Genomic DNA, 27,376 nt, shown 5'->3' with positions numbered 1-27,376 from the left:
TTCGAGGGACTAAGAGTCAAGGTAGCTGATGGATACACTCTGCGTTGTGACAGGATGGTACGAGACTTACCTTTGCGCTTGAACAACTATGAGTTTAAGGCGGACTATCATGTGGTCAACATGGGTGACATGGACATAGTACTTGGAATGCAGTGGCTACATTCATTGAAGGTGGTTACCCTAAGATTAGAGGATATGGAGATACAATTCGAAATAAATGGTAGGACTCATGTGCTAAAGGCTATCCGTAATGGAGACATCAGGACTATCTCATTTAGGCGGCTGGAGAGATTAACTAGGCATAATGATATAGAGTGGGCAGCAGTTTGTACTTTGATACCTACACAGGAGGAGCAACATAAGGCGGAATATCATCCTGATATTCAGAAGTTGAGGATTAAGTACGAAAAGGTATTCAGTGAGATTCCACCAGGCAGGCCACCGGACAGAGGCATTGAGCATATTATTGAGCTGGAGGAAGGTGCTAAACCTATCATGGTCACACCATATCGACATCCAAAGCGACTCAAGGATGAGATCGAAAGGACCATTGAGGAGTTGCTAGCGATGGGGCACATCCGACCCAGTAAGTCACCTTTTGCATCTTCTGTTGTTTTGGTAAAAAAGAAGGATGGAACGCTTCGGATGTGTATTGATTACAGGGCATTAAATAAGAGAACTATTAAGAACAGGTATCCTATTCCTCGCATTGATGAGTTGATAGATGAATTGCATGGGGCCTGTTATTTCATGAAAATTGATTTGAGATCAGGATATCATCAGATCAGAGTCCGTGAACAGGATATTGAGAAAACTGCTTTCAGATGTCATTGTGGGCACTTTGAGTTTGTAGTCATGCCTTTCGGCCTGACCAATGCACCTGCCACTTTCCAGTCCACTATGAACAGAGTTTTCCACCATCAGTTGAGGAAATTCGTGCTGGTGTTTTTTGATGACATTTTGATCTATAGCCGATCATGGCAGGAGCATCTAGAGCATTTGGAGACGGTGTTGAGCATTCTACAGAAGGAGTCCTTGTATGCAAAGGAGTCCAAATGTGACTTAGGGATGACCGAGCTGTTATATTTAGGACACATCATTAGTGCAGAGGGAGTGCGGATGGATCCTAAAAAGATTTGCGCTATTGTTGATTGGCCTCCACCAGAGAACCTTACACAGTTGAGGGGGTTCCTTGGTTTATGTGGTTTTTATCGCAGGTTTGTCAGTGGCTACTCACGACATGCAGCTCCCATGACAGATTTACTGAAAAAAGGGGAATTTGTGTGGACTCAGAAGGCACAGGACTGTTTTATGAGATTTAAGGAGATAATGACTACGTGCCCAGTTCTAGCATTACCTGATTTCACGAAGCCATTTGAGCTTCAATGTGATGCATCTGGAGAGGGAGTAGGTGCTGTACTTATGCAGAATAAGCACCCCATAGCTTATGAGAGCAGGAAGCTCAGAGGCCCTGAGCGTTCATTCAGTATATATGATAAGGAGATGTTGGCCATCATGCATGCTTTGGCCAAATTCAGACAATATCTTGTGAGTAGCAAGTTTTGTATTAAAACTGATCATAACAGTCTGAGGCATTTCTTGGGACAGCAGGACCTGAATGATCGCCAACAAAAGTGGGTAAGTAAGTTGCAGGCATATGATTTTGACATCTCATATGTCAAGGGAACTCAGAATGTTGTTGCAGATGCTCTATCTCGAAGGCCACACCTCACTCTTATGGTTCAGATATCAGAGGATTGGCGACACTTGATTATAGCAGAGTATGCCAGGGATACATGGGCCTCCGATATAGTAGAGGGAACAGTGATTGATACCAGATACACACTTGTAGATGATTTGATCATTTACAAGAACAGGATTTACCTAGTCCCAGGATCTAAGGTTAAGCAACTGATTATGAGAGCACTTCACGACTCACCGACAGCAGGCCATCCCGGGTACTTCAAGACTTACAAGTCGGTTCGAGAGCCTTTCACTTGGGAGGGGCTGAAAGCTGATGTTTTGCAGTATGTTCGAGAGTGTCATGTTTGCCAGCAAAACAAACAAGAACACAGCTATCCGGCAGGGCTCCTACAGCCACTTCCGATTCCCGACAGGAAGTGGGAATGCATCTCCATGGACTTTATCACAGGTTTGCCCAAGGTACAAGGACGAGATTGTATTTATGTGGTGGTAGATAGATTAACGAAATATGCTCATTTCTTTCCTATCACCACTACACATTCAGCAGCTCAGGTGGCAGAGGTTTTCTTTCGGGAGGTTTTCAGATTGCACGGCTTGCCTCAAAACATTGTGAGTGATAGGGATAGCCGTTTCATGAGTCACTTTTGGCAGGAGGTATTCCGGTTATGTGGCACGGAGCTTACACCCAGCACTAGCTATCACCCACAAACCGATGGTCAAACAGAAATTGTGAACAAATGGGTGGAAGGGTATTTAAGGAATTATGTGGTAGCTCAGCAGCGAGCTTGGGTTAGATGGATATATCTCTGCGAGTATTGTTACAATACTACATATCATATGACTATACAGATGACACCCTTCATGGCACTTTACGGTTATGAAGCACCTAGTTTCTTGGATTTGTTGTTGAGCGACAGCCGGGTACCCAGTGCAGGTGAATTATTACAGGAGAGTAAGGATATAGTTGCTACCCTCAAAGACAATATTGCAAGAGCTCAGAACCAGCAGAAGCAGTATGCAGACCAGAAGAGAACTGAGCGTAGTTTTGAGGTAGATGATATGGTTTACCTCATGTTGCAGCCATACAGGCAATCTACTCTTAAGAAGAGTGGTGCAGAGAAACTTAAGCCACGCTATTATGGACCATTCAGGATTATCAGGCGAGTTGGTGAAGTGGCTTATGAGTTGGAGCTTCCCGCAGATAGCAGAGTGCACAATGTGTTTCATGTGTCACGCCTCAAGAAGGCGTTGGGTCAGAATGTGGTGCCTTCTGCAATATTACCTCCTTTAGACGATGAGGGAAAATTGATTTTAGTACCAGAATCCATCCTGGAGAGCAGAGAAAAACAGCTTCGTAGAAGGGTGATCAGAGAATACTTGGTTAAGTGGAAAGATTTACCTGTTGAGGATGCTACTTGGGAGGGGGAGGCTATTTTGCAGCACCCGGCGTTGAGATTGCTTGAGGCCAAGCAATTTCAGGAGGGGCGGACTGTAATGTCCCCTCTTTAGTTCGACATGGCATTGATCATGGATTTGCCTATTCCAGACTCTCGTAGGCAAATGGTGTGGAAAGAGAGTCAATTCTGCGGATCAGATAGTCATATCTTGCTCTTGAAGAAGTGTTAAGAGGTTATATTTTATCATTATGTGATATTGGGGCCCACATGTTATAATTTTAATTTGAGTTGCACTTTTTATTTTATAAAATTACTTTATTATAAAAAGTGCATTATAATGAGAAATTATAAAGGATGTTTCTAGAAGTTCTAGCAACTTCTTAGAAAAGTGAATAAATAGAGGGCTGGGCCTCTCATTTGGACATGCTTGGATTGGAGAACTCTTCTACTTCTTCATTGTGAAGACATTTGTGGACTTTGGATCTGCAAATTATTCGATCTTTGGGAACGAATCACTCCCTTGGATTGGCGACTTTGAGGGTGTGAAATATCACCTGAATTGTTGCATAATTGGAGTTGGTATTCAGCCATCTCATTGGAGCTTATTGAGAATTCGTTGTTAGGGTTTGTTTTTGGTTGGAATAAGGATTTCAGATTTGCCCTATCATTGGAGAAGCATTTGACAAGAGTTTGAAGACAGAATAAGTGCATTTTCAGAATTGGCAAAGCAGGGTTCGGAACCACATAATTGCTCATATCTCCTCAACCCCTTGGAGTTATTTTTTATGGTTTTACAGGGTTACTACCTAACCCTAGGCGCCCATTTTCCTTACATTTGGGGGTCCCAAAACCCTAATATTATTTTATTTCAGCAGCCGTACAGGTACGGCCTGGTACGGCCCTGCTAGTTTGGGCAGCAGCAGCAAATTAAGGATAGTTTGGGGGTGCGGTTGGAGGTCTTCATCAACGATCTGCAGCAAAACGTGGTGTTCTTCCATAGTTCTTCAAACCAGGTTCTTGCATTCTGAAATATATGTCAATTTTTGGGTAAATTTGCTGTCATACAGTCATTGTAATAATCAGACCAGAATTGGGAATAAAATAATTTCAGAATTTATGGCATTGTAATTGAAATATAGTTCAATGGCTTTATATATATTGTAATTCTGTGATTATATTCTGAAAGTATCAAATTTGAAATTACCATATTCTGAATATTGTTACTGTTACACGCCAAGTGTTTGACAAAATTCCTAAGTTCAGTTTGAGGGTTTCTGTGGCCTTTATAGAGAGGGTCATTACAGCTAGAACAAAATTTGTGCAAATGAGATCTCTGCAATCTTATTAAATAATAATTTTTGTTACGTGGCTGACAATCAATCTGTTTATCTCTTGGGCCCTTTCTTTATTTTATTTTGTATAGTGTGTCGGCCAGTCAGCACATTTGTAATCGTTCGAGAAGCTTCCCTGAAGCCCTTTATAAGGCCAATCTGTAGGTTGTTATAGGCATGCGATTTGGATTATTTTCTTTGTATTATGAATTCTGCTGGAGTTTTGCTCATCTCGCCATTTTGGAAGTGCAAGATCTTCCCTACTTGGCTATCGTAGTTTCAGTGAGATTCAACCCTCACCCTATTTCGTACTTTGTATTACTTTGCTCAGATTTGACAAATTGAAGCACTATCTTTCTGCAAAAATAAATTGGGTGATACATTGTGCATGTATGATTTGGTCTTTTTTTTGGCGAGTTGTCTATTTGATTGGCGTTCATATATATTTGTTGGTTGGATATCCATAATTGTATTACTATTTGGTTCGATCATTTCATCTTTGTACCCAATGATTTCCTCCCTCCATCGTACACCTCACACTTGACCTCGGCTTCTCTCACTCCATACATCAATGCACCTACACAGTTTGAACTAGCCTTGTCATCCACTCATTCCTACATTGCTCCTACTACTGTACGCCCATCACTCCATCTCTTCCTAAATAAATGCCAGACCAATCCTTATTGGCTAAAACAATATATAAGTTATAATGATTTAGTGATAGTTTAGCTAAGGGAGGGGATGCAAGAAAAGGGATCAGCATCCAAACTGATATGTTCCCCGCAAAAGGATTGAGAAGAGCTCCAATTTATTGTTTTAGAGATAGGATACTTTACAAAATTAACAAGAACAAGCTAGCACTACATCCAACTTCCAAACAAGATACTCAAATAAAACTCTAGAGCCCCAAAATAGAGTAACTAAGAATTATTGAGGAAGTATAGTCCCCAAAACCATTATTTACAACAAGGGATTCCGCATACTTTACTGGGCCATTATACCCAAAAAGAAAGAACCATGAATCGAAAAAAACAGTATTAAGTATTCACCCAATGAGGACAATGTGGGCTCTTCCAAATTGAGTATAAGAGCTGAGTACCAATGAAGGACAAAAAATCAGCTGCATGTAAGTTAATAAGTTTACAGAATTAACTAGAACATGCTAGCATTGTTAGAAAGTAAAGTCCACCAAGATAACTAGGAGGGGGGAGAGGAGGGGTTGAATTAGTTATCAGATCAATATAAGTTTTATCAATCTTATTAAACCTTAAGCATGTGAACAATATAATCAGGAACCATTAGAAGACACACATACACAATAATACTAGATTTGTTAATTAGGGAAACCTTTGATTAGAGGGAAAACCCTGGTGGAGATGGTACCCACAAAAGATGTACTAATATCAAAGTTCCTTGTAAGAGGACAGACTCTATTAGGAGCCAATGAAATACATTCAGTACATATCAGTTCCTGTTAGGAGAATTTGAATCCCTATTAGGAGATTCCAACTTTGTTAGGAGTTGTGCCAACCCTATTAGGAGTTGTAGAAGGCAAAGGGACCCACTATCCAAATAGCTTCGGGGGCAAGACCACCAAACTCATTGCCCAACTAGCCTCTGTAGTATTCTTTGCAGAATAATAGAAATGAAATAAATTGAACTCCTTTTGTCTTCTTGAGTGGACAAAACCTCTTTAGATGTCAATAAGAGATCTTCAAACTCGCATCACATTGATCCCTTTGATCGCTTACATGCATTTACCAACTTCACATATCACTTGCACAATTTGCTAATCCACATCTCTTGCACTTTTTTCACCACAAGGAAAATTACCTTCCTTTGTACCATATCCTCAAAATAATTATTTGAGTCGGCCTTGAGGCTTTCCCAATTAATTATAATAGGACCTCATCAAGATATTAGTATTCATTATGTCTTTTCAAAATTACAAAACACTGTCGGCTCACTAATAAAAACAACTCTTCATATGTGTGATGTTGAACTTCGCACACTCACTGATATCATTAGGCTGTCTACTGTCATTGTCTAACTTCTCTCATCACGAATCTATCCTTGTTAAGAGATACAATCCAAACATCAGAAACCACTTCTTAGGTACTTTATCTACACACAATCCTCTGTAATTCTTGAATAACTCTTGTATGCCTTCGACTCTATGCATGCGCACTTGTCCACTTCATCAGGACACAATGTAGAACATATCCTCAACTACTCTTGAACTCATTATCAATATAGAGTCTGTACGACCTCTCTCTGCTATTCTGCCAGTCTTTACAGAAACAATACTATGTTGACATCAATGACAAACACAGTCATGAATGCAACATGTCAATCATGCTAATAAACACTCCAATGCTTAGGATACTTCCCAAAAGGAATACCATCAGCATTCATGCTAACAATCTCCCCCTTTGGCATTGATGGCAACATAGATGAAAAACATCTAAGTTCCAAGAATACCAAATCTGACTCTGCTACTGTTGTAGCTCTCTTATTTTCAAATCCTCTTTATCAATCAAATTTGAAACTCACAGGAACAACTCTCCATCTATGCTTCGTCATTCTTACATGGATGGCATCAATTGTTCACACTTCTCCCCCATTGATATACTTTCCCATTAACATCAATGTTCCATGAACAACTCTCTCCCATACATTCTCTTCCTTGTATACATTTCCACTTACTATTAGAAGATGCAATCTCTCCCCCAATGCATACTCTCCTTCATTCATAGGAGATGTTTTTCATGCAATCTCTCCCCCGTTGACATCAATGACAAACACATCATTATGTCAATCAACTGCTCAAAGTCTTTAACCATCTCAAGTGTTGAAAGACACCGTTTCATACCAGCTACCAAGAATCCTTGATGACTCTACTCAATCGTAGATACTCCCCCACACAGGAAGCATCAGCATTCAGTCCAGATTATTGCTATATACCACTGGATTGATGCACTCTCTGCATCATCTACTTAGAAGTAGGCAGGGGCATAACCCCAAGCATACCTCACAAATATTCAAATGTATCCTTAGGTAAGGGCTTTGTAAAAATATTTTCAATCTACTCTTTCATATTAACATACTCTAATATGATTTCTTTCTCTGCAACTTTCTCTTTTAGAACATGATACTTAATAGATATATGCTTAGTCTTAGAATGCAATATAGGATTCTTAGACATACTCATTGTACTTGTGTTATCACAATATATGATAAAAGGTTTTGAAAACTCTATTCCAATATCCTTCAGCATTTGTTTCAACCACATGATCTGATTGTAATTGTTTGTCGCCGCTACATACTCTGCTTCTGTTGTACTCTATGAGATACAGTCTTGTTTCTTGCTTAGCCAAGAAACCAATCTTCATCCAAGGAAAAACGCTTCACCACTTGTACTCCTATGATCCATACTGCCTACCCAATCTGCATGAGTATATGCACATATTGTAAAGTCATTTGATCTATCATACCACAAGCCAAAATCAGGTGTACCCTTCAAATATTCGAAAATTCTTTTTTACTACTGCATAATGTGCTTTTTTAGGATCTGCTTGAAATCTTACAACTATACCCATTGCATTTTCTATGTCTGGTCTTGTATGAGTCAGATATTGCAAACCTCTTATCATGGATCTATATTTGTTTTGCTCAACAGTAGGTGTCTCATCTTTGCTAGATAACTTGTGACTAGTTATCATAGGTGTTCCAATGGGCTTGTAACTTTCCAATCCAAATCTCTTCAACAAGTCTTTCAAATACTTAGTCTGTGATAGAAAAATACCATCACTATTCTGTTCAATTTGTAGACTTAAGAAATATTTCATCTCAACAATCATACTCATCTCAAATTCATTCTTCATTTCATCAACAAATTTGTCACTTGCATCATCATTACCTTCAAAGATTATGTTATTCACAAATATCACAATAACAAACAAACCATTCTCAATTTCTTTAAAATACAAGTTACTATCTGCACTACCTTTAACAAATCCCAACTTTTCCAAATGCTTGTCCAACCTTGCATACCAACTTCTAGGTGCTTGCTTCAGTCCATACAATGCTTTCTCTTGTCTGCATACAATGCCTCCTTTTGCTATCAAAGGAAATCCTTCGGACTGCTCAATGTACACTTCCTCTTCAAGTTCCCCATTCAGAAATGTTGACTTCACATCCATCTGATACACTTTTTACTTGCTGCATAAGCCAATAGCATTCTTACTGCTTCAATTCTGGTACCAGGGGCAAATGTTTGTTTATAGTTTATACCTTCTTGATGTGAATATTTTTACATACCAATCTTGCTTTATTTCTTACAATCTCACCTGGTTCATTCATCTTGTTTCTGAAAACCCATTTAGTTCCTATAGCATTCTTATCTTTAGGTATAGGAACCAATTCCCATATCTCATTCTTCACAATCTGATCTAATTCTTCCTTCATTGTCTGAGTCCAAGGATCATCTTTGCATGCCTCATCTGCACTCTTTGGTTCAACTTGAGAAATCGAGCATAATTCTTCATCTACTCTGTTTCTTGTCATAACTCCATTTTCTTTCCTTCCAATAATTTGATTAGCAGGGTGATTATTTGTCAAATTCTTGTTAGGTGTAGGCATTACTGACTTGACTCTTACTTCTTCTCTAGGGTTAGATCTTGGTTCTTCTCTATGCTCCACAACTTGAACATCATTCTGCAAATCATTGTTAGTCTCAGAGAAAGTTTCAACATTTTTTATGATAGGGTTAGGATTAGCTTCATTTTCATCAAAATTATAATCCAACATTCTTTCTTTGACTCCAAACTTTTCATCCACTTTTATATTTGTGCACTCAACAATAGTCTTAGTTCTTTGATTAGAACATCTATAAGCTTTTCTTTTCAATGAATAACCAAAGAACATACCTTCATTGCTTCTTGTATCAAACTTACCAATGTCATCATCTCTCTTGATATAACATTAACTTCCAAAAATTCTGAAATATTTCACTGATGTGTGTCCAAACCATAGTTCATATGTTGTTTTGTTTGTACCTTTTCTGATCTGCACTCGATTCATTGTATATACTATTGTATTGACTGCTTCTCTCCAAAATGTATTGGATACATCATTCTCAAACATCATGACTCTCATTGGTTCTATTACAGACCTATTTATTCTTTCAGCAATTCCATTTTGCTCAGTCTTAGGTGCTAATAGTTGTCTCTTAATGCCATTTACTTCACAAAAGGTTTTAAACTCATTTGAGGTAAATCTCCACCTTATCGGATCTTAAACATTTAATTTTCACTCCAGACTTAGTCTCAACTCTATTCTTAAACAATTTAAACTTATCAAATGCTTTAGATTTTTCTATAAGGAATGCTACCCACATCATCTTAGTAAAGTCATCAACAAAAATCATGAAGTACCTTTCATCGTAGAACCCTCTTGTCCTAGTAGGACCACTTAGATCTATATGAACAATCTCCAATTTCACTATTGTAGAGAACGCCTAGCTAGGAAAGAAGCTTTTCTTCTGCTTAGCTATAACACACTCTTTGCACACAACATTAATAGGCTTCACAATTTCAAGTAAATCTCTAACAACAAATCTACTACTAGCCATCACAATATTATCAAATTTTATATGACAAAGTCTTCTATGCCAACCAACTGTTATCCACTTTTGCAACCAAACATGTCATTTTTGTAGAGTTTAGCTGAAAAACATTACCTCTGGATCTTGTACCAATGCCTATTAACTTACCATCTTTATCCTTGATAATGCATGTCTTCTCTGTGAATTATAAGTGATATCCCTTATCAACTAACTGCCCAATAGTCCATAGGTTATGCTTTAATCCGTCAACAAAGTAGACATCATTTGTGTTAGTCTTTCCATCAAGAGTAATAGATCATATTCTCTTGATATGACAAGCTGCATTATTACCAACTCTAACAATCCCTCCATCATGACTACTAAACTTATCAAATTTATTCATGTCACCAGTCATATGATGTGAATAACCACTATCTATGATCCAATCATCTTTCTTTTCAACATACGAAACCAGGGCTTTCTCTTCTTTGACTTCTTCTTTTATAGCTACAAATCCTAACTCATCATAACTTTCACTCTGAGCGCTTTCTTCAAATTCATCATCTTCATTTGCATACAAACAATCTCTAAGTGTTCTAGGCTTGAAATTCTTCTTGTACTTTCTCTCTTTTAGGACACTTAGAAGCATAAAGACCAAATTCATCGCAAGTTCAACATTTAAAAATTCTCTTACTGTTTGGTTCTCTTCTTACAAGAAAAGAGATTCCTTTTTCAATTTATCTGTCTTCCTCAGATCTGGATATGCTACTACTGGCATAGTCTCCACTGGTGCTTGCACTTCTTGACAACAAGGGTGCTATGTGATTGTGGAGTCATGAAGACATCACATTGTATTAGAGCCAAATTCTTGCCAGCCTGTAGAACACTTTAGAAATGGATTGGGTTGCATTGCTAAGAAAAAAATCAATAAGGATGGGATTGATGATATATGACAGATAGATGTATCCCTCAAGGATTACATAGACCTGAGGTTGAGGTACTCATCTTTCGAAGGTAATAGGACCTACAACATCAATCTTAGTTGATTGATCAATAATGAGGTACTTAGCACTATGAGCCCTAGGAGTGAAGTCATGCCTACATTGCAACCATGTGAGGATTCGAACAAGAATGAGTTAAGAATTGTCCTTTAAAATATAACATGTCTAAATTTCGAAAAGGATGAAGTTTACACCAATTTCGTTGAACCAACACTTGATGGTCAACTTAATGAAAACTTGGACTCTATCGGTTATCATTCGAAACAACGGTCTCAACCAATTGTTGATCAACTTCATGGAAATCCTACTAATAAGAACCTACAACTGTTTGAATTTGGAGTTTAACCTTCGATTTTGCATGATACGTGCATGACTCCAATCTCTCCATGTAAGGGGCTCCCTCATAGTAACAACAAGATCTACCTGAACTATGAGATTCTTGAAGAGATTGATGAGGAGGATGGCATGAAGGCTTTGGATCTGAGCATCGTTGTGGCTAAAACATTTCTATGTCACTAAGACTACAACTTACAAAGTTGTAACTTTTTGCAACAATGTGGTGAAATAAATCTCTCCTCTTAGCAATAGGGGGCTCCCTTCTTACCATACGTGGCTACAATGGAAACCTAACTAAAACTAATAAATTGGCTGTTATCTGAATCAGCTCTTCGTTTTTCAAGAATTATTGTATGATAAAAACTATTACTTGCAAATTAACAAAAGGTACCTACTGCTACAGTAATAATGGTGGCTTAGTAAGTTTACGTACAAACAACTGTTCAGACAATAGTTGTACCTATATTTTATTGGTTGATGATAGGAATCCAAAGTTTCTTACAATCAATCTGTTTTGATGAGTAAATTGAATAGATAAAAAGGTGTAATGTCTCTTGCTTACTGTCCAAGTTGAAATAAGATACTCGAAATCGAAGCACAAAGTCTTTAGTCCCAAGTATTTGCAGCCACTAGCAAACTATAACAATTTTGTTTCTAGAAGCTCAAAGACTTCGAAAAACAAAACTAAATGCTCAAATGCTTTACGCAGATAAATTATAAACCAAATCAAAGATAATTTGATCAATGCAACTTAAGAATACGAAGACCAATTTCAAGCTTCACAACACAAAGTTTGAGAACACTTGCTTCTTTATTCAATTTAGAAACTTTGTATCCAAAAACACAAAATTTTCAAGTTGCAAGAATTTTAGCATAGCCTCCATGTATAAAGAAAAAGATAAATATTTACAATGAGCTCTCCTTTATAGAGAGAAAGGTGAATAAGAAGGTGGAAACCCTTAACCACCTTGACTTATTCACCTAACAAACTCTTAACTAACTTTAACTTATTCTAAGTTGCATGCCTATTGCTTGTTGCAACTCAATTATATGAAGTGTGTATACAGGTGCGTGTTTTTTGTCTCTACAAAGTTCATTGCTTCTATATGTAATCTAACAAAGCTACTTCTACTTTTACTTCATAACTTGAGCTAGACAACTTCATTTGAAGGCTAAGTTAGCTCGAAACGAGTGGGACTGCAAGGGCTATTATCAGAAAGTAAACATAAGTCTCAAAACATTTTACGACAAGAAGAAAGGCAAACAAAAAGCATGAAGTTTACCAAAAATCAAGCGTTCACAGTTAGAGAAGAAAAAATCTTCGTCACAAACATTTGGGGATTAAGCTTGACTTAAACCTTCAAAAGAAATGCACAAATAAATTTACATAGAGTACAATTCAAGGATAACGAATTGCCTTAATGAGACTTCACCAATACATCAAAACAAGAGGTATACCTACAATTTCATGAGAAAATTGCATAGGGTTGATTCAATTTTGTGATGTCAAAATTGAGGACAATGCATTGATGTGCTTTATGATTGGCTTTGTTGGGATCTCGGTGAGTCCAAACATGGCAATGTTTATATTAGAGTGGAGCAGTGGAAACTTGTTGGCAATTTACTCATGTCTATGATCCTGAAGTAGTGGGGATGTTTCAACGAATATTGCTACCAATGTTTGTGTTTGGTTTGGGATTCCAGAGCTTCACAATGTGAAAACTGTTTGATGATGGATTGCTTGAGGGCAAGCCATCTTTGCACGACGAGGATTTTTGTTCCTGAATTTTAAATAGAAATAACTTAATTAAATTAATTAAGTGGTCCCAAAATTTAACTAATATTAAAACAAACCTCTAATTAATTTAATTAATAAATAGAAGGGGGCCCAAATTAATAAATTAATGAAATAAGGTCCACAATGACCTATTATAAATCTCTACGTGTTTCTTGGAGGTCTTTATAAGGAGATGCTAGGGCATTGTAAAATCACCATTGAATTATTTGACTCTTCTTTGTATTTCTAGAAGCTTAAGGTTGAAGGCAAAGTTGCATGGATACAAATACGGGTAGAAATACATATATGGTATTGGGTACAGATATGACCATTTTTTAAGATCCCTAATACGAATATGTCTAGATATGACATTAATAAATATCATATACACATATATTTAACACAATTTTCCAAGTTATTAATGGAGTTTTTCGTTACTTCAAAAACAATATTGACAAATAAATGCTACATAAATATTTATAACTTAATTGTAGAGCTGCATTAGAAGATAACCCAACAAAATGGGTTGCTGAATAGAAAAACATTTTATTTGTCTTTTGGTGTGGGTTTTGTTTATACCATTTTTTTTAAAACAATTGTATTAATCAAGTTTTTAAAATTAAATTTGGGATCTTAAAAAATATCAAATTATGTAGTATTTGGCACGCTTGGAAAATCAACTTTTTTTAGGTAGACATGGGTACAATATTCAACGTGTATTCGGACAGTATTGGGTACATTTCTAAATTGGATATGGAGATACGTGTGCCCAAGGAAGGACAGAGGAGTTTTTGACAACTCTGGTTGAAGGTAGTTTGTACACAGTTTTGGAGGTGGAAGATCCTAGCTAGTTTGCATTCATTGTTTTTGGTGGTTCACAGCTACCCTAGTCTATCGTCGGAAATATCATTCCAATATTTCACTTTGTGCATCGAGTCTCTAAAAGTCTTCATTTCAAGACCAATCTATATTCTTCTCTTGAGCCATTCGATACAATTTGAAGTGTTATCATTATTTCCTCTATGTGAGTAAATTTGTACCTTTGTGTAACACCTTATATCATTATTGAATAAGACATCAATTGCATGTTATACCTCAAAGTGACATGCATCAAATTACCCGTTGATAGAATTTGTCATGTTATATGGAGACAATGAATTTGTCAAAACCTATAGTGACACCATACGGGTGTGTACTAACATTGTATGGCTGAGTATCTTCATCATATGGGTCTATTACTTCACATCGTACAAACACAATCCTTCCATCTTACAAGCATAGCCTTCCCACTATACGGATAAAGCCAGTCACCATATGTCATTTTTAGCATAGGTGAGACACAATAAAGTTGTCATTAGTCGATAGCCATGAGAGGCTATTAGTGTAAATACGTATTTACTATTTACACTTAAGTTTACTTAGGTTAATGCATTATTTTATTATTTATTTTGTGAGACACTTAGGAGTTTTTGCACCTTTATGAGTTGTCATGTTGACAACATAGAAGTACGCAACTCTAATTCAACACATGGTGTCTACAACACTGAAGTTTGCATCATTCACTGAGTTGTCATGTTGACAACATAGTTATTCGCACTCTCTTTTTAGCACATGTTGTCTACAACATAGATTTCTGTGCTACACCATTGTAGGCTTATCCTCTCATCATCGCACTTACTTCCATGCTTAATGGAGGATAACCCATATCTGGTGGACATGTGCTTGGTTGTATGACTTATCATGTAGCTGATTCTTAGGCATTCTAGATGCATCTCAGAGGCCTTTATATACAAGCACTCCTAGTGTGCTTTTATGCATCTTGAATTGAATACATTGTTATTCTGATCATACTCCTTCTTGGTCTACAGTTGTGCTTATGTTTGAGTTCTTAGTTCTTGGGTGAATTTTGCCCTAAGGAAAATTCTTACAGAGGCCATACCCGGTGTTTCCATATGATTGAGAGTCCCTCAATGATCTATAACAAAGGTGTGTTGTGTGATCCAGGGAGTTGCCGTGATATCACGGCTAGTAGGCTTTTTAAGTTCATTGAATGGAATGATAGACAAGCAACTACATTGACGATTAAGGATGTTGAGTAGGTCATAGATGCGCAATAGTATTGTTAAAAGAATTGGTACATAGTTTTTTGAGGTAGTGTTTATCATTTGTGCTATGTCTTGGTACAATTATACAGTGTTGACTATTGAGGCTGGACGTTTTTTATTTGAGCAAGAGACTAAGCGAGGATGCTTTAATGATTCAAGCATATTAGTGAAGCTCAATATATCATTGAAGGCTAGCATATTATTTGGTTATGGAATGTTGTTGAGACAGTGTAATGTAGAGTGTTGATGAAAGGAGTAGTTTTAGATTTAGTGATTTGAATTTGTGCTCAAGTTGAGGTTGGTGCCTCAATTGACTAGAGTTGATGCTTCAAGTAGTTGGTGCTCGGATATGTAATGTGGCTTGGTGCTCATTTTGTTAATGAAAGTTGTTATGTCTTGTGTTTTTTACTCGAAAGGATTTTCCACAAGAAATTTGGTGGTTGTATCTTGATGGTTGCTCTCTTTATTTTTTATGTACTTTAATGCATATAAAAGTTCAAAAATCAGAAAAACTGATTCACCCCACCCCCCTCAATGTGTCATGTGTGCTCTTTAGTCTTTGAGTCTTACAAAATTAATAAAATTTTGGAGCGTGGTGCAGTTAGCAAATTGACCATTAAGGGAGGGTAATAAATTAATGATTAATTTATAATGGTCAATCATCTTTTAGGATAGACATAGGAATATTCTTTATTTGTTTTTTCTTTGTTAATTGTAAGTCGTATCCTTTTAGTTGTTGCTCTTCTCCTATTTGGATAAAGCGCTTGTAATCTTATTTAAGGAGACTTTTTCACCTAGTTTAATATCCAATATCTTGGTAATCATTTTGTGTTTAGTTTTTGTAATTTATAATTCTATTGGCTCGATATTTTAGTATCAAGTATGACACAATATTTATGGAATTTAGCACATAGATATTTCAACAGGTACAATAAGAAACTTAGTTTATTTCAAAATAAATCTCTCATTTACTGGGAAATGTGGTATATGATGCAAAGAATGAGTGGAGGATTTCAAAATGGGTGTAGAGTAAGTTTATAACTGGGGATAAGTGCATTTTGGATCACTTATTTACTTGATTTGAACTCTAATGTTTTCTTCAATTCTTACCAGTTTTTACAAAGTTCTGCATTTTCTTTCCATACATGTAATTCGAGATTAATATCCATAGCATTGTTGGCAAAATTAGAGAAGAAACAATCATGTGCATGTATGTGTCCTAAAATTCAATTATTTGTTTATTTAATTACTTATAAAATACTCCTTTTGTGAGATATTCAAAAGGTTTCTTGAACTTTCTGCAGGTAGTTCTTGATAAGCAGCTAGGGCTTTTTGGTCTGTTTCACATGAGTGGAATGAGGACCCTTGCCTACTGGGTTGCAGCTTTTTTCACAGATATTTTGCTCCTGTACATAGCATCATTTCTGGCAGTGGCGGTGGGTGTTTTCTTTGGGTATTCACCCTTCATAAAGGTCTGTTGTAATACTAGACTCTCAAGATCAATTTCAAGTAGGTGGTGTTTTGCAATGTGTCAAATTATATGATTTTTCTTCCTCTATCATTTCAAAGGATTCAACTGTATAGTTTTTTATTAGTAAGTACACAATGTCCCATCTCTTATGAGAATGACTGGTCCAATTAGTATGCATTGCATCTCAATGATGTTGTAATAACCCCAACAGGTTATGCATTGCATCTCAATGATGTTGTAATAACCCCAACAGGTTATAACTCCCTCAAACACCAAAAATCTTTATACTTTAGTTGTTTGACATTTCGTCAAACACTTTGCAAGCAAGCTCTGATACCACTGTAATAACCTTCTTCAAATCTGCCCTCAAAAAATGCTGATGAAAGCTCAAGGAATTTCATCAAACAATTCACATGCAAGGGACGTATGACTAATATAGTATTTCAGCTAGCTTCAAATGACTTTTTCTTCAATTTGCATCAATGAGAATCTTGTGCTAGAAGACTACAATGGACTACACAATGACCTAACATGAGTGTGCTACTAATTTTGACAATATTCAGTGCATATATATAATCTAAGCATGAGAAATGAACACCTACAGCCAACTAACATTTTTACAAACAGTTGGTATGCAAACTAACTAGCTGATAAATAATGATATTAAATTTCTTAAATGACACCAGCAACTATTATCTTCTTAATTGCAATGAAAAATACAATGCTCATGAAATATGGCCAAGACTTTGGCATTTACGTGGATTACAAAATGATAATGCCGGTATAATGCACACTTACAGCTGAAAGCTTATAACACCCTAAAAAGCAATACTAACAGAAGAACCTGGTTGTAGATGGCTGTAATAATTTTCTTCAATGCTGCCTCTTCTACTTTGCTTTTTTTGAACTGCTTTTTCGGTCTGCTTTTTCGGTTTTGCTTTTTTCAGATTGCTTTTTCATATCTGCTTTTTTGGATTTCTTTTTCGTACCCGTTTTTTCAGCCTACTTTTTTGGTTCCGCTTTTTCAGACTGCTCTTTCGTATCTGCTTTTTTGGATTGCTACTATGTTGAATCTCAAGACTATATCTTTCAATGGTGTTAAGATTTCCAGCTGGAAGGGATTTCGTCCTTCAAACTATTGAGACAATCTCCAGAAAATTCTCCAATTTCTTTGATATTTCCAAGCATAAATAAATGAGAGCTATCCTCTTTCTTTTAATCCCTTCTTCACTTGCTCCACGCTTCCGTCTTGCCAATGTGGGATAATACATGAGTTTTAATATTACTTCTTTTTTTCCTTTTACAAAGTCCATGTATGTACTCAAAAGGGGAACTCTTGATTTTTTTTTTATAAAGTGACTTTATAAAATATTTTATAATTCAAGTCACTTTATTAAATTAATTAAATATAAAGTTACCTTTTAATATTTATTTATTTGATAACTTCATAAAGAATTAACTTAATACCACTTATTTATTTACTTAAAATAATTAATTAGTCATCCTCATAAAATATTCATTATTTTGGACAACCTAATTAATTAAATTAATTAAATCAAATTGCCTCCAAAATGGGGACATGACAGTCCACCCTTCTTGAAATTGCTTGTCCCCAAGCAATGGCTGAACAATAAACCAATCAATCCGCCTGGTTCCCAAATGTAGTCATGAACTATACCACTGTTAATTAACATAGGCTCTTGCAATATCCTCTGCAATATAACCAAGAGGAATCCATAATCAAACTGACAATTACAGCTCAACCAAACTCCAAAATCACAACTGCCACAGTCAGAAACCCACGAGACACAAACTCTTAGAACATTAGAACCCAAGTAAAGTGGGCAAATCAAGCTGCCAACACAGTAAATACCATCAATGCATCCCACTACCCTATGTGGAATGCACAATACAATTCTGCAACAATGATGAATACTCCCGCATGAAACTGCACCAAATACAGAGAATCCACACACTACACACCTACTGCAATTAACACAACTCTGCAGATCACCGGCCACTGTCTCATAACCATAACACCGATGTACTGCTGATGGTGAATAGTCATTACATGGTAGGTAACAAAAACGAGAGCCTAGACCAAACCTGTCTGCCATCAACTCCTCAACACATGGATCAAAAGCAAACCGATGAACATATCCTACAGTATAATGCCGGTAAAAAGAACCAATCCCAGCCAAAGACTCATCCTGCAGACGTGATACAACCAACTATGACTGATCATTAGCTAAGTCAAAGGATGATATAGCCAAGAGTGCAGAATCAACAACATTACTAGTCTCTGTGCCCTCCAAGTCAAACATACCACAATGCTCAACTGCAGCGCCCAACTCAGCTGAACCTACCTCTAGTGGAAACGGACCAAATATGGCAATACTAGTGTCATAGATAGATATATCCTCATCTCCACTGCCTCTATCAACCTCGACCATGGACATCCTCGGATCACCAGACACCGCGGTCAGTAACTGTACAGAATCTGGTAAAAACTGAAGTCGTTCCAACTCCACGGTCACCTCAGCTAAATGAAACTGTGACTCCTCAAAAGCCAACTGTGTACTCTCAAGAAACTCAGAAGTCACCTCAAGCTGCTGAGTAAGCTTACTCACCTCATCTTCCTTGACCAATAATGCATCATATGCTGTACTGCCCCACTCCGTAAGATAATCTCTATCGGCTACCAACTGCATATAATTCTGTCTCAGAATCCGGATAGCCTCCCATAAAGAGTGGATCTCTGTCAAGGAAAGATAACTGCCTCCCTGCTCATCACTAGTAGGAGAACCCCATCCATAAACTGCTAACAACTGACAAGCAGCATCGAAATGCTCGCGAGCGATAGGAATGTCTCGTTCGTAAACTCTCAGCTGACTAGACACATGATTGTGCTGACTGGTCAAACTCCTATACTCTACCACTGGTACATTGTTCAAAGGAGTAACCTCGGAATGGCTATCATCTGTAATACTGCCATCCAAATTTTGCAGTCCAACTGCTGAACTTGTATCATCAAACGGAGTGACTGGGGCATCAACATAAACCTCCGTATCAAAGGAAACTGTTGAGGAGACTAAGTCCTCAAAACTATCCACAACATCCCCCTGGGTGTCATCTGTAATAATCAGATCCTGGGACTCTTCTGTAAACTTTGTTATATCTGAGAGATCATCAACCCATTCCAACAAGAATGGTCAACTGGATACATGAACAATGCCCAACAAAAGTGTGTAAAAACTAATTCCAGCATCAAATAAGTTGTTGGCATGGATGAGAACTACACCTGGCAAGCTACTAATCAAGTCCATGATGGTGCAACAGATACTACTACCAAAGAATGATAAATATCTCCGGTCAAAACGATCCCAAGTACTAAGATAAGGATTCCAACATCTAATCCATGAACGGAAACCAACTGGCAATTCAAGTAAACTTCTCACCTGAGTAATGTGAACAATACCAACTTACTTTACGAATCTGTCTACAGTCTCTGAATCCGGAGTGTGAATGCTAGACGTACTCATATCATCATCAAAATGTGACCCGACTGTAAAAGGAAACTGAGTCCCTGCTATATGCGCTAACTCCCGAACTGAACTCACCTCAAGACAACGCTCGTCCACATGTCTCTCAGAATCTCGGAGAGCCAACTTCATTGCCTCCATGCCTTCCTTGATCTGCTGTAAGTCGTCACAAGAAGAACTTGTTGTGACTCCTTTCTGTCCCTCTTGCAGTTGAATCGTCCAAATGTGATTCTCAATCAATCCATGTATCCTATCATGATGAGATAAATCCGTGACAATATTTTTGTTCCTTGTCTTCAGCTAGCTTGCCAAACCAAGCAAAGAGCTACTAGCCTCTATCTCATGTGAAGAAGCATCCAACTGTGCCTGGTACTCTTTCTCAGCAAAGTCATGAATGCTCACTTTCTGATCAACTGTACTATCCTCAAACATGACAGTATCCTCAACTGCAGTAACTTCATCCAACCCAACTGTACTGGAATCACTATCTGTGTCAATCACGCAATCTGGTGTGTCTGTGATATCACCTTCTGATGCAACTGGCTCAACCTGCACAACATCTTTAACCCCTTCTGCCTGTGAAGATGATGCAGATAAACCATTACCTGAAGATGTGCTGAAGTCTCCCTGTATCAAATCTGCATGTCTGTTAAACTCCTCATACAAGTTTCTGCCTATCATAAGGAAGGTATGATCCTTAGGCCTATCAAAGCGTTCAATCAGTCTCTCCGTAAACTCCACATATGAGGTAATGTGTGCATGACCCATAGTGACCATACCATGATGCCACCACTTGTGTGCTAACCCATCCAGGTGAATTGCTGCATACTTAATGGCTTCTTCCTCAGGCATAAGGTTCAATTGAAAGTATGTGTCAAGCTTTTGAACCCAAGCTCTTGCTATAGACTTCCCCGAGCCATCATAATATGGTAACTGAAGTTTCCCTACTTTCTTTTGTAGCTCATAGCTCTGGTTCCTGTCATGTCCACATGGCATATGCTTCATCCACACATCTATATACTCCCTAAAGGTGATTGCAGCAATAAAATCTAGACCTTTGGCTTCCCAATCTTTCCTCAGCTGGTCCTGTATATCAGTGATCTGGGGCTCTGGTATGGGCTGCTCTGGAGCTCTAGGAGGGAATGTTGGAACCATGGGCCTCGAACTCACTATCCTAGTTTGCTAGGGTGCATGACCGAAATTGTTCCCAACTTGTTCGCCTCTATTATGTGCCCCATCCTGATTATTACCATTCTGATTATTTCCTCCACCCACATTAGCATTCAACCCCATTTGACGAGCCATCATTTGCATCATAAGCTCAAATCTCTGACTCTGTTCCTGTGCTCTTTGCTCTGCTGATCGTTGTCTCTGTGCTAAGGTGTCTAATAACTGTAAGAATCTTTCCTTTTCCTGATCTGGACCGGCATTCATTTTGTCAAACATTTTTACTCTCTATATGACTATTCCAAATTCCCAATAAGACCTCCACAGGATGGTAGGAAATTGCTCTAATACCACTGTAATAACCCCAACAGGTTATAACTTCTTCAAACACCAAAAATCTTTATACTTTAGTTGTTTGACATTTCGTCAAACACTTTGCAAGCAAGCTCTCATACCACTGTAATAACCCTCCTCAAATCTACCTTCAAAAAATGCTGATGAAAGCTCAAGGAATTTCATCAAACAATTCACATGCAAGGGACGTATGACTGATATAGTATTTCAGCTAGCTTCAAATGACTTTTTCTTCAATTTGCATCAATGAGAATCTTGTGCTAGAAGACTACAATGGACTACACAATGACCTAACATGAGTGTGCTACTAATTTTGACAATATTCAGTGCATATATATAATCTAAGCATGAGAAATGAACACCTACAGCCAACTGAGATTTTTACAAATAGTTGATATGCAAACTAACTAGCTGATAAATAATGATATTAAATTTTTTAAATGACACCAGCAACTATTATCTTCTTAATTGCAATGAAAAATACAATGCTCATGAAATATGGCTTAGACTTTGGCATTTACATGGATTACAAAATGATAATGCTGGTATAATGCACACTTACAGTTGAAAGCTTATAACACCCTAAAAAGCAATACTAACAGAAGAACCTGGTTGTAGATGGCTGTAATAATTTCTTTCAATGCTGCCCCTTCTGCTTTTCTTTTTTCGAACTGCTTTTTTCGGATTGCTTTTTCATATCTACTTTTTCAGACTGCTTTTTTGTACCCGCTTTTTCAGCCTTCTTTTTCGGTTCCGCTTTTTCGGACTGCTCTTTCGTATCTGCTTTTTCGGATTACTACTATGTTGAATTTTAAGACCATATCTTTCAATGGCGTCAAGATTTCCAGCTGGAAGGAATTTTGTCCTTCAAACTATTGAGACATAATCTCCAGAAAATTCTCCACTTTCTTTGATATTTCCAATCATGAATAAATGAGAGCTATCTTCTTTCTTTTAATCCTTTCCTCATTTGCTCCACGCTTCTGTCTTGCCAATGTGGGATAATACATGAGTTTTAATATTACTTCTTTTTTTCCTTTTACAAAGTCCATGTATGTACTCAAAAGGGGAACTCTTGATTTTTTTTTTATAAAGTGACTTTATAAAATATTTTATAATTCAAGTCACTTTATTAAATTAATTAAATATAAAGTTACCTTTTAATATTTATTTATTATATAACTTTATAAATAATTAACTTAATACCACTTATTTATTTAATTAAAATAATTAATTAGTCATCCTCATAAAATATTCATTATTTTGGACAACCTAATTAATTAAATTAATTAAATCAAATTGCCTCCAAAATGGGGACATGACAGATGTGCATCACTGTGAAGCATTGGAATTTCCCAGGTCAGTAATTCGAGTACTTACTCCACCTCAAGCATGCTTGAACATGGAGTTGCTTGACAATTCACCACTATGTGCATCACCTAGATGTGATGAAAGGTAAGTGGAGCATTTGTGCTCATGAGAAATGGGTTGTTGTACTTGTGACCCATTGTAAATAAAATATTAGTTAACAACGATTGAATTAAAAGTATGGAGTTGAAACCTGGAAAAGATAAAAGAGAAGGAAAAGAACTTCACATAATCCTTCATAATGGATCAATTTTCGCATTTTTCTTGTATTTGATTGGCCCCTCATGATGTATAGTTTGGGTATTATTTGTCAATCCTTAGGACCATATCCCTACTTCTCTTATGAATAATTTATCGTTATATTCCATAACATTCAAAGTAAGAAGAATGATCTAAACCACAAAACCATGCTGCAAATACACAAACATATTTAGTCTTTGACGTGTCAAATCTTGAAGTTAGAATCAATAATAATGACATATAAAACTCAATATTTCTTATAAATTTGTTTGTATATTAAATACTCGATGCTTTTCCCCTTTACTACCCAAAATAGGTATATCTCAACAACAATTTGTTTTGGGAAACAACTGGAATAACAGGCACAGCCAAGCTTAGCAAATGTGAGGGGGGTAAGTTCACAAAGATGTGGTACCAAAAAGATGCCACTTTCTTTTTTTCCCCATCCGAAGCATAGTGCGATCGTACTATTGTGCAATCACAGTATTATGCGATTGCACTATGGTTCGGATAGTGTGAACCATAGGGTCAAAAAATGTTAAAAACAGCAGTAGCGCACTCTGTAAATTTTCAACATAATATATTTCAATGTTAAAAAATATTCTAAATTTTCAGGTAGCACAGATATAATGGTTTGAATGGGTCAAAAGGGGTTATAGATTATCCTATTATCCCTTTTGACCCTTTTGATTGCATAATGTGTGTCTTAAGGGGTCCTTAAACCCCTTAGCACACATATAATTGATCCAATGGGTCAAAAGTCTGTAATGTTCCCATTTCTATGTTGCTTATTTAATTTAGTTTTTTAGTTTTTTAAAATATTCTTTCTCGTCTATCCATCTTTTATTCTTTGTTCTCCTTTTTATAAGCGTCTTCATAAGTGAATAGCTGCAATGATCACATTCCTTCATGTAATAATGAATCTAATTATTATAATTAAGATATATTAATATTTAATTAATTCACATTTTATAATATATTATATCTTATATAAATATTATCATTATTATACTATATAGTGTTTGAATATATTAGATTATATATTATTATTTTATATTTTTATATTCTTATTATTTCCTTGGGTCCATTCATTGTATTATACATACTATTATACTCTTACACCATATATTAATAAGGTAGCTAATGTAGTTGTGTTATTATTTACTTTTAGATATGATTATTAATGTTAGTACTTTAATTTTATTGCCATTATTATTGTTATAAAATTATTATGTTACTAAATTTATCATATTATTGTAGTAGTAAATAATAATATATTATTATTATTATATATATTGGATTTAAATATATTTAATAATAATCTATATTAAGACTATTTTATATCATTTATTTATCTTTATTATTTGTGAAGCATTTGTCTTAGGAGAGGAACATTATAATCAAGGTTCTAAGTTGGGGACATGGCAATCCTCCTCTCTCGAATTCACTTGTCCTCAAGCAATCGATCTAATCTTAATTATTTCATAGCTCAAATTCATTCTCTTTCTAAATTCATTAGGGGAGCTCTTATGAAGAGGTGAGGCATTAAATTTGATCGGGGCATTAAACTTGAGTTGGCTATAGTGTCACCTTTGCAAAGTACTTAGGTACTCATTATCAAAGAAGACCTTAGAATCCTAATGGAAGATTAAGGTGATGGGGTGCAAGTTTACCACCATTAGATAAGTGAAGAATTGGTTCCTCTCAAAGCAATAAGATTTCCACAATCCATTATAATGTTTTTTTTAATTGCTAGATTTGATTGTGTGAAGAATTTCCAACTAATTGATGGAAAAATTCTTCACAATTAAATCCAGAAAGGAAAAAAGCATTGGTTCCTCTGCCAAGTGTTGTAGTAATCAGTTAGGGAAAGACAGTTATAATGGAAGCAAATTTCTTATCGAACACTCCAAAACAATAGAAGACGTTCCTAAGGGAGCTTACCAAGAAAAGATTGAAAGGATTTTTTTATGATGGTTAGTCCACAATTTTGGCAAATTTTGGATTTACTATTGGGGGAAGAGTTCATGACTACTGAACACAAATTTAGGTCTAATATTGAGCTTTCATTAATGTTTGCATGGGCATTAGAATTGGGAACAAAAGAGGAGGTGTTGTGAGAAATGCACTCGGGGGGTGATTCCCATGTTGGACTAGTAGATTTAGGGGTTAGATTTCGAGTCAATGAAGAAAATTGGAGTCTGGTGGAAGGTACTTGGCAAAGCTTTAAGCCCTTTCTTGTATGGAGCGTAAAAACTAGCAAGGAAAAGAGGAAAGAGGAAGCTAGGGGTGGTTGGGAGTTGCTAAAAGAACATTTGTTGCAAATGGAAGAATAAAAAGAGTAGAAGGACTGAGAGTGTTGGGAAGTCGAAACGCAAAATTGGAAACAAGAGAGGGGCTTTTCATTCCCAAAGTTTCTTCGATATCTAGAGGATTGCACTAAGGTTCAGGAAGGTGAAACTGCACAACCTTTAGGGATTGGAGATTTGTAAGAACCCCAAATAGGCTCTATGCTGATCACTGTTTGTTTCCCTGAGTGTAATGATTGTTTTTTGTTGGTTCTTGAATGTTTCAAGCTGCTTCTGGTTTTTTTTTTGAGTTTATAAAAGAGAATACAAATATTGAAACTAATTTACCCAAAATTATAACTCAAATCTAATTATAATGCTGATCGAACTCATTTATTCAGATGGCTCATACAATTTATACAATGTTTATTGTTGGAAGAATACATAAAAAAAACATCAGCATTAATAGTTGAAAAAAACCTGATTTTTGACTCCCAAAATGCAAACACGCTGCTGATTGCTCCCTCTCTAGGCAGCGCCTATCAAAATCTGCAATATTAAATCTCTGATTTTGAATTTACTGTAGCGCGGTACTGTTCACGGCACTGTTCACGTCACTGTTCACGGGCACTGTTCACGGTACTGTTCACGGCACTGTTCACGTCACTGTTCACGGGCACTGTTCACGGTACTGTAGCTGCTGTTATAAATCTGCAAACAGATCCATCCAATTTTCTCCTACTGAAACACAATATTGACTTCTGGATGAAGCCAACTCACAGGCAAAATTCGGGTGATATTTCACACCTTCAAATTGCATCAACTCTGAAGAAACTACGTCCTCCACAGTCTGAATTCTTCTCGAATTTGTAGAAACCCTGGTTTTAAATAATTCTCATAACATGCTCTTGAAGGAAGACAAGGTTTGTTTATAAAGACTCCTCAACTCCAGAATGAGGCTCTACGCTCAATGTGGGATAAAAGAATATAATAATAACATAAAAAATGTTATTACATTAGAACTTAGAAAACCCCTTTTAATTTTTCCATAAGCTTGGACCCACAATTAATTGAAATATGGCCCCCTTTTATGATATCATGACCCTCACTTAAGTTATAATATAAAAACATATTATAACTTAATAATATAAGCTCAAAACCAATAATGTTTATTCTAACTAAATAAACATTAATATCTCCATTATTACTCAACATTTTTGAATGTCGTCTGAACCGGGAGCTAACATGATAGAGCTGCATATGACCATACCCCTTTTCTAAAAATAGCAGGGGTCCACCTTTATAACTCCAAAATTGCTAAAAATAGCCTGACCAAGCCAAACTCATAATAAACAAACTCTGGCAACCCAGAAGTGTACTCTTCTCAGGTCCTTGGAAGATCTCCACACCAAGGTGACCCTCTAACCAATCCTACTAGCCTACGAGGGTCTCTGATAGGCTAATCACAAGCTAAAGTGATGTCTCTAGCTAGAAGGGGACATCACAGTCCACCCTCCCTGAAATTGCTTGTCCTCAAGCAATATCAACTCTGGATGCTGTAAAATCTCCTCGCTCTCCCAAGTAGCATCCTCTACCGGCAAATCCTTCCACTTCACCAAATATTCCCGGATGGTACGTCTCCTCAAGTTCCTTTCTCTGAAATCAATGATAGCCTCCGGAATCAAAACAA

At 36.7% G+C, this 27,376-nt stretch overlaps 1 protein-coding gene across 2 annotated transcripts in view; it reads left to right on the top strand.

The window, feature by feature from the left end:
* Positions 1-27,376, top strand: part of LOC149543915 (uncharacterized) — a 354,620-nt gene that overhangs the window by 250,371 nt on the left and 76,873 nt on the right. For both annotated transcript variants that reach the window (XM_089798562.1, XM_089798563.1), the window contains one exon: positions 16,561-16,728. In XM_089798562.1, coding sequence (XP_089654688.1) covers positions 16,561-16,728 — 168 coding nt within the window. The remainder of the gene's footprint in view (positions 1-16,560; positions 16,729-27,376) is intronic.

This window comes from Cupressus sempervirens, chromosome 8 (genome assembly GCF_028749045.1).
Source record: "Cupressus sempervirens isolate cs-2001-9-10 chromosome 8, ASM2874904v1, whole genome shotgun sequence".
NCBI lineage: Eukaryota > Viridiplantae > Streptophyta > Pinopsida > Cupressales > Cupressaceae > Cupressus > Cupressus sempervirens.
The sequence above is the reverse complement of the archived record's forward strand: the minus strand, read 5'-3'. Positions and strand labels throughout refer to the sequence as shown.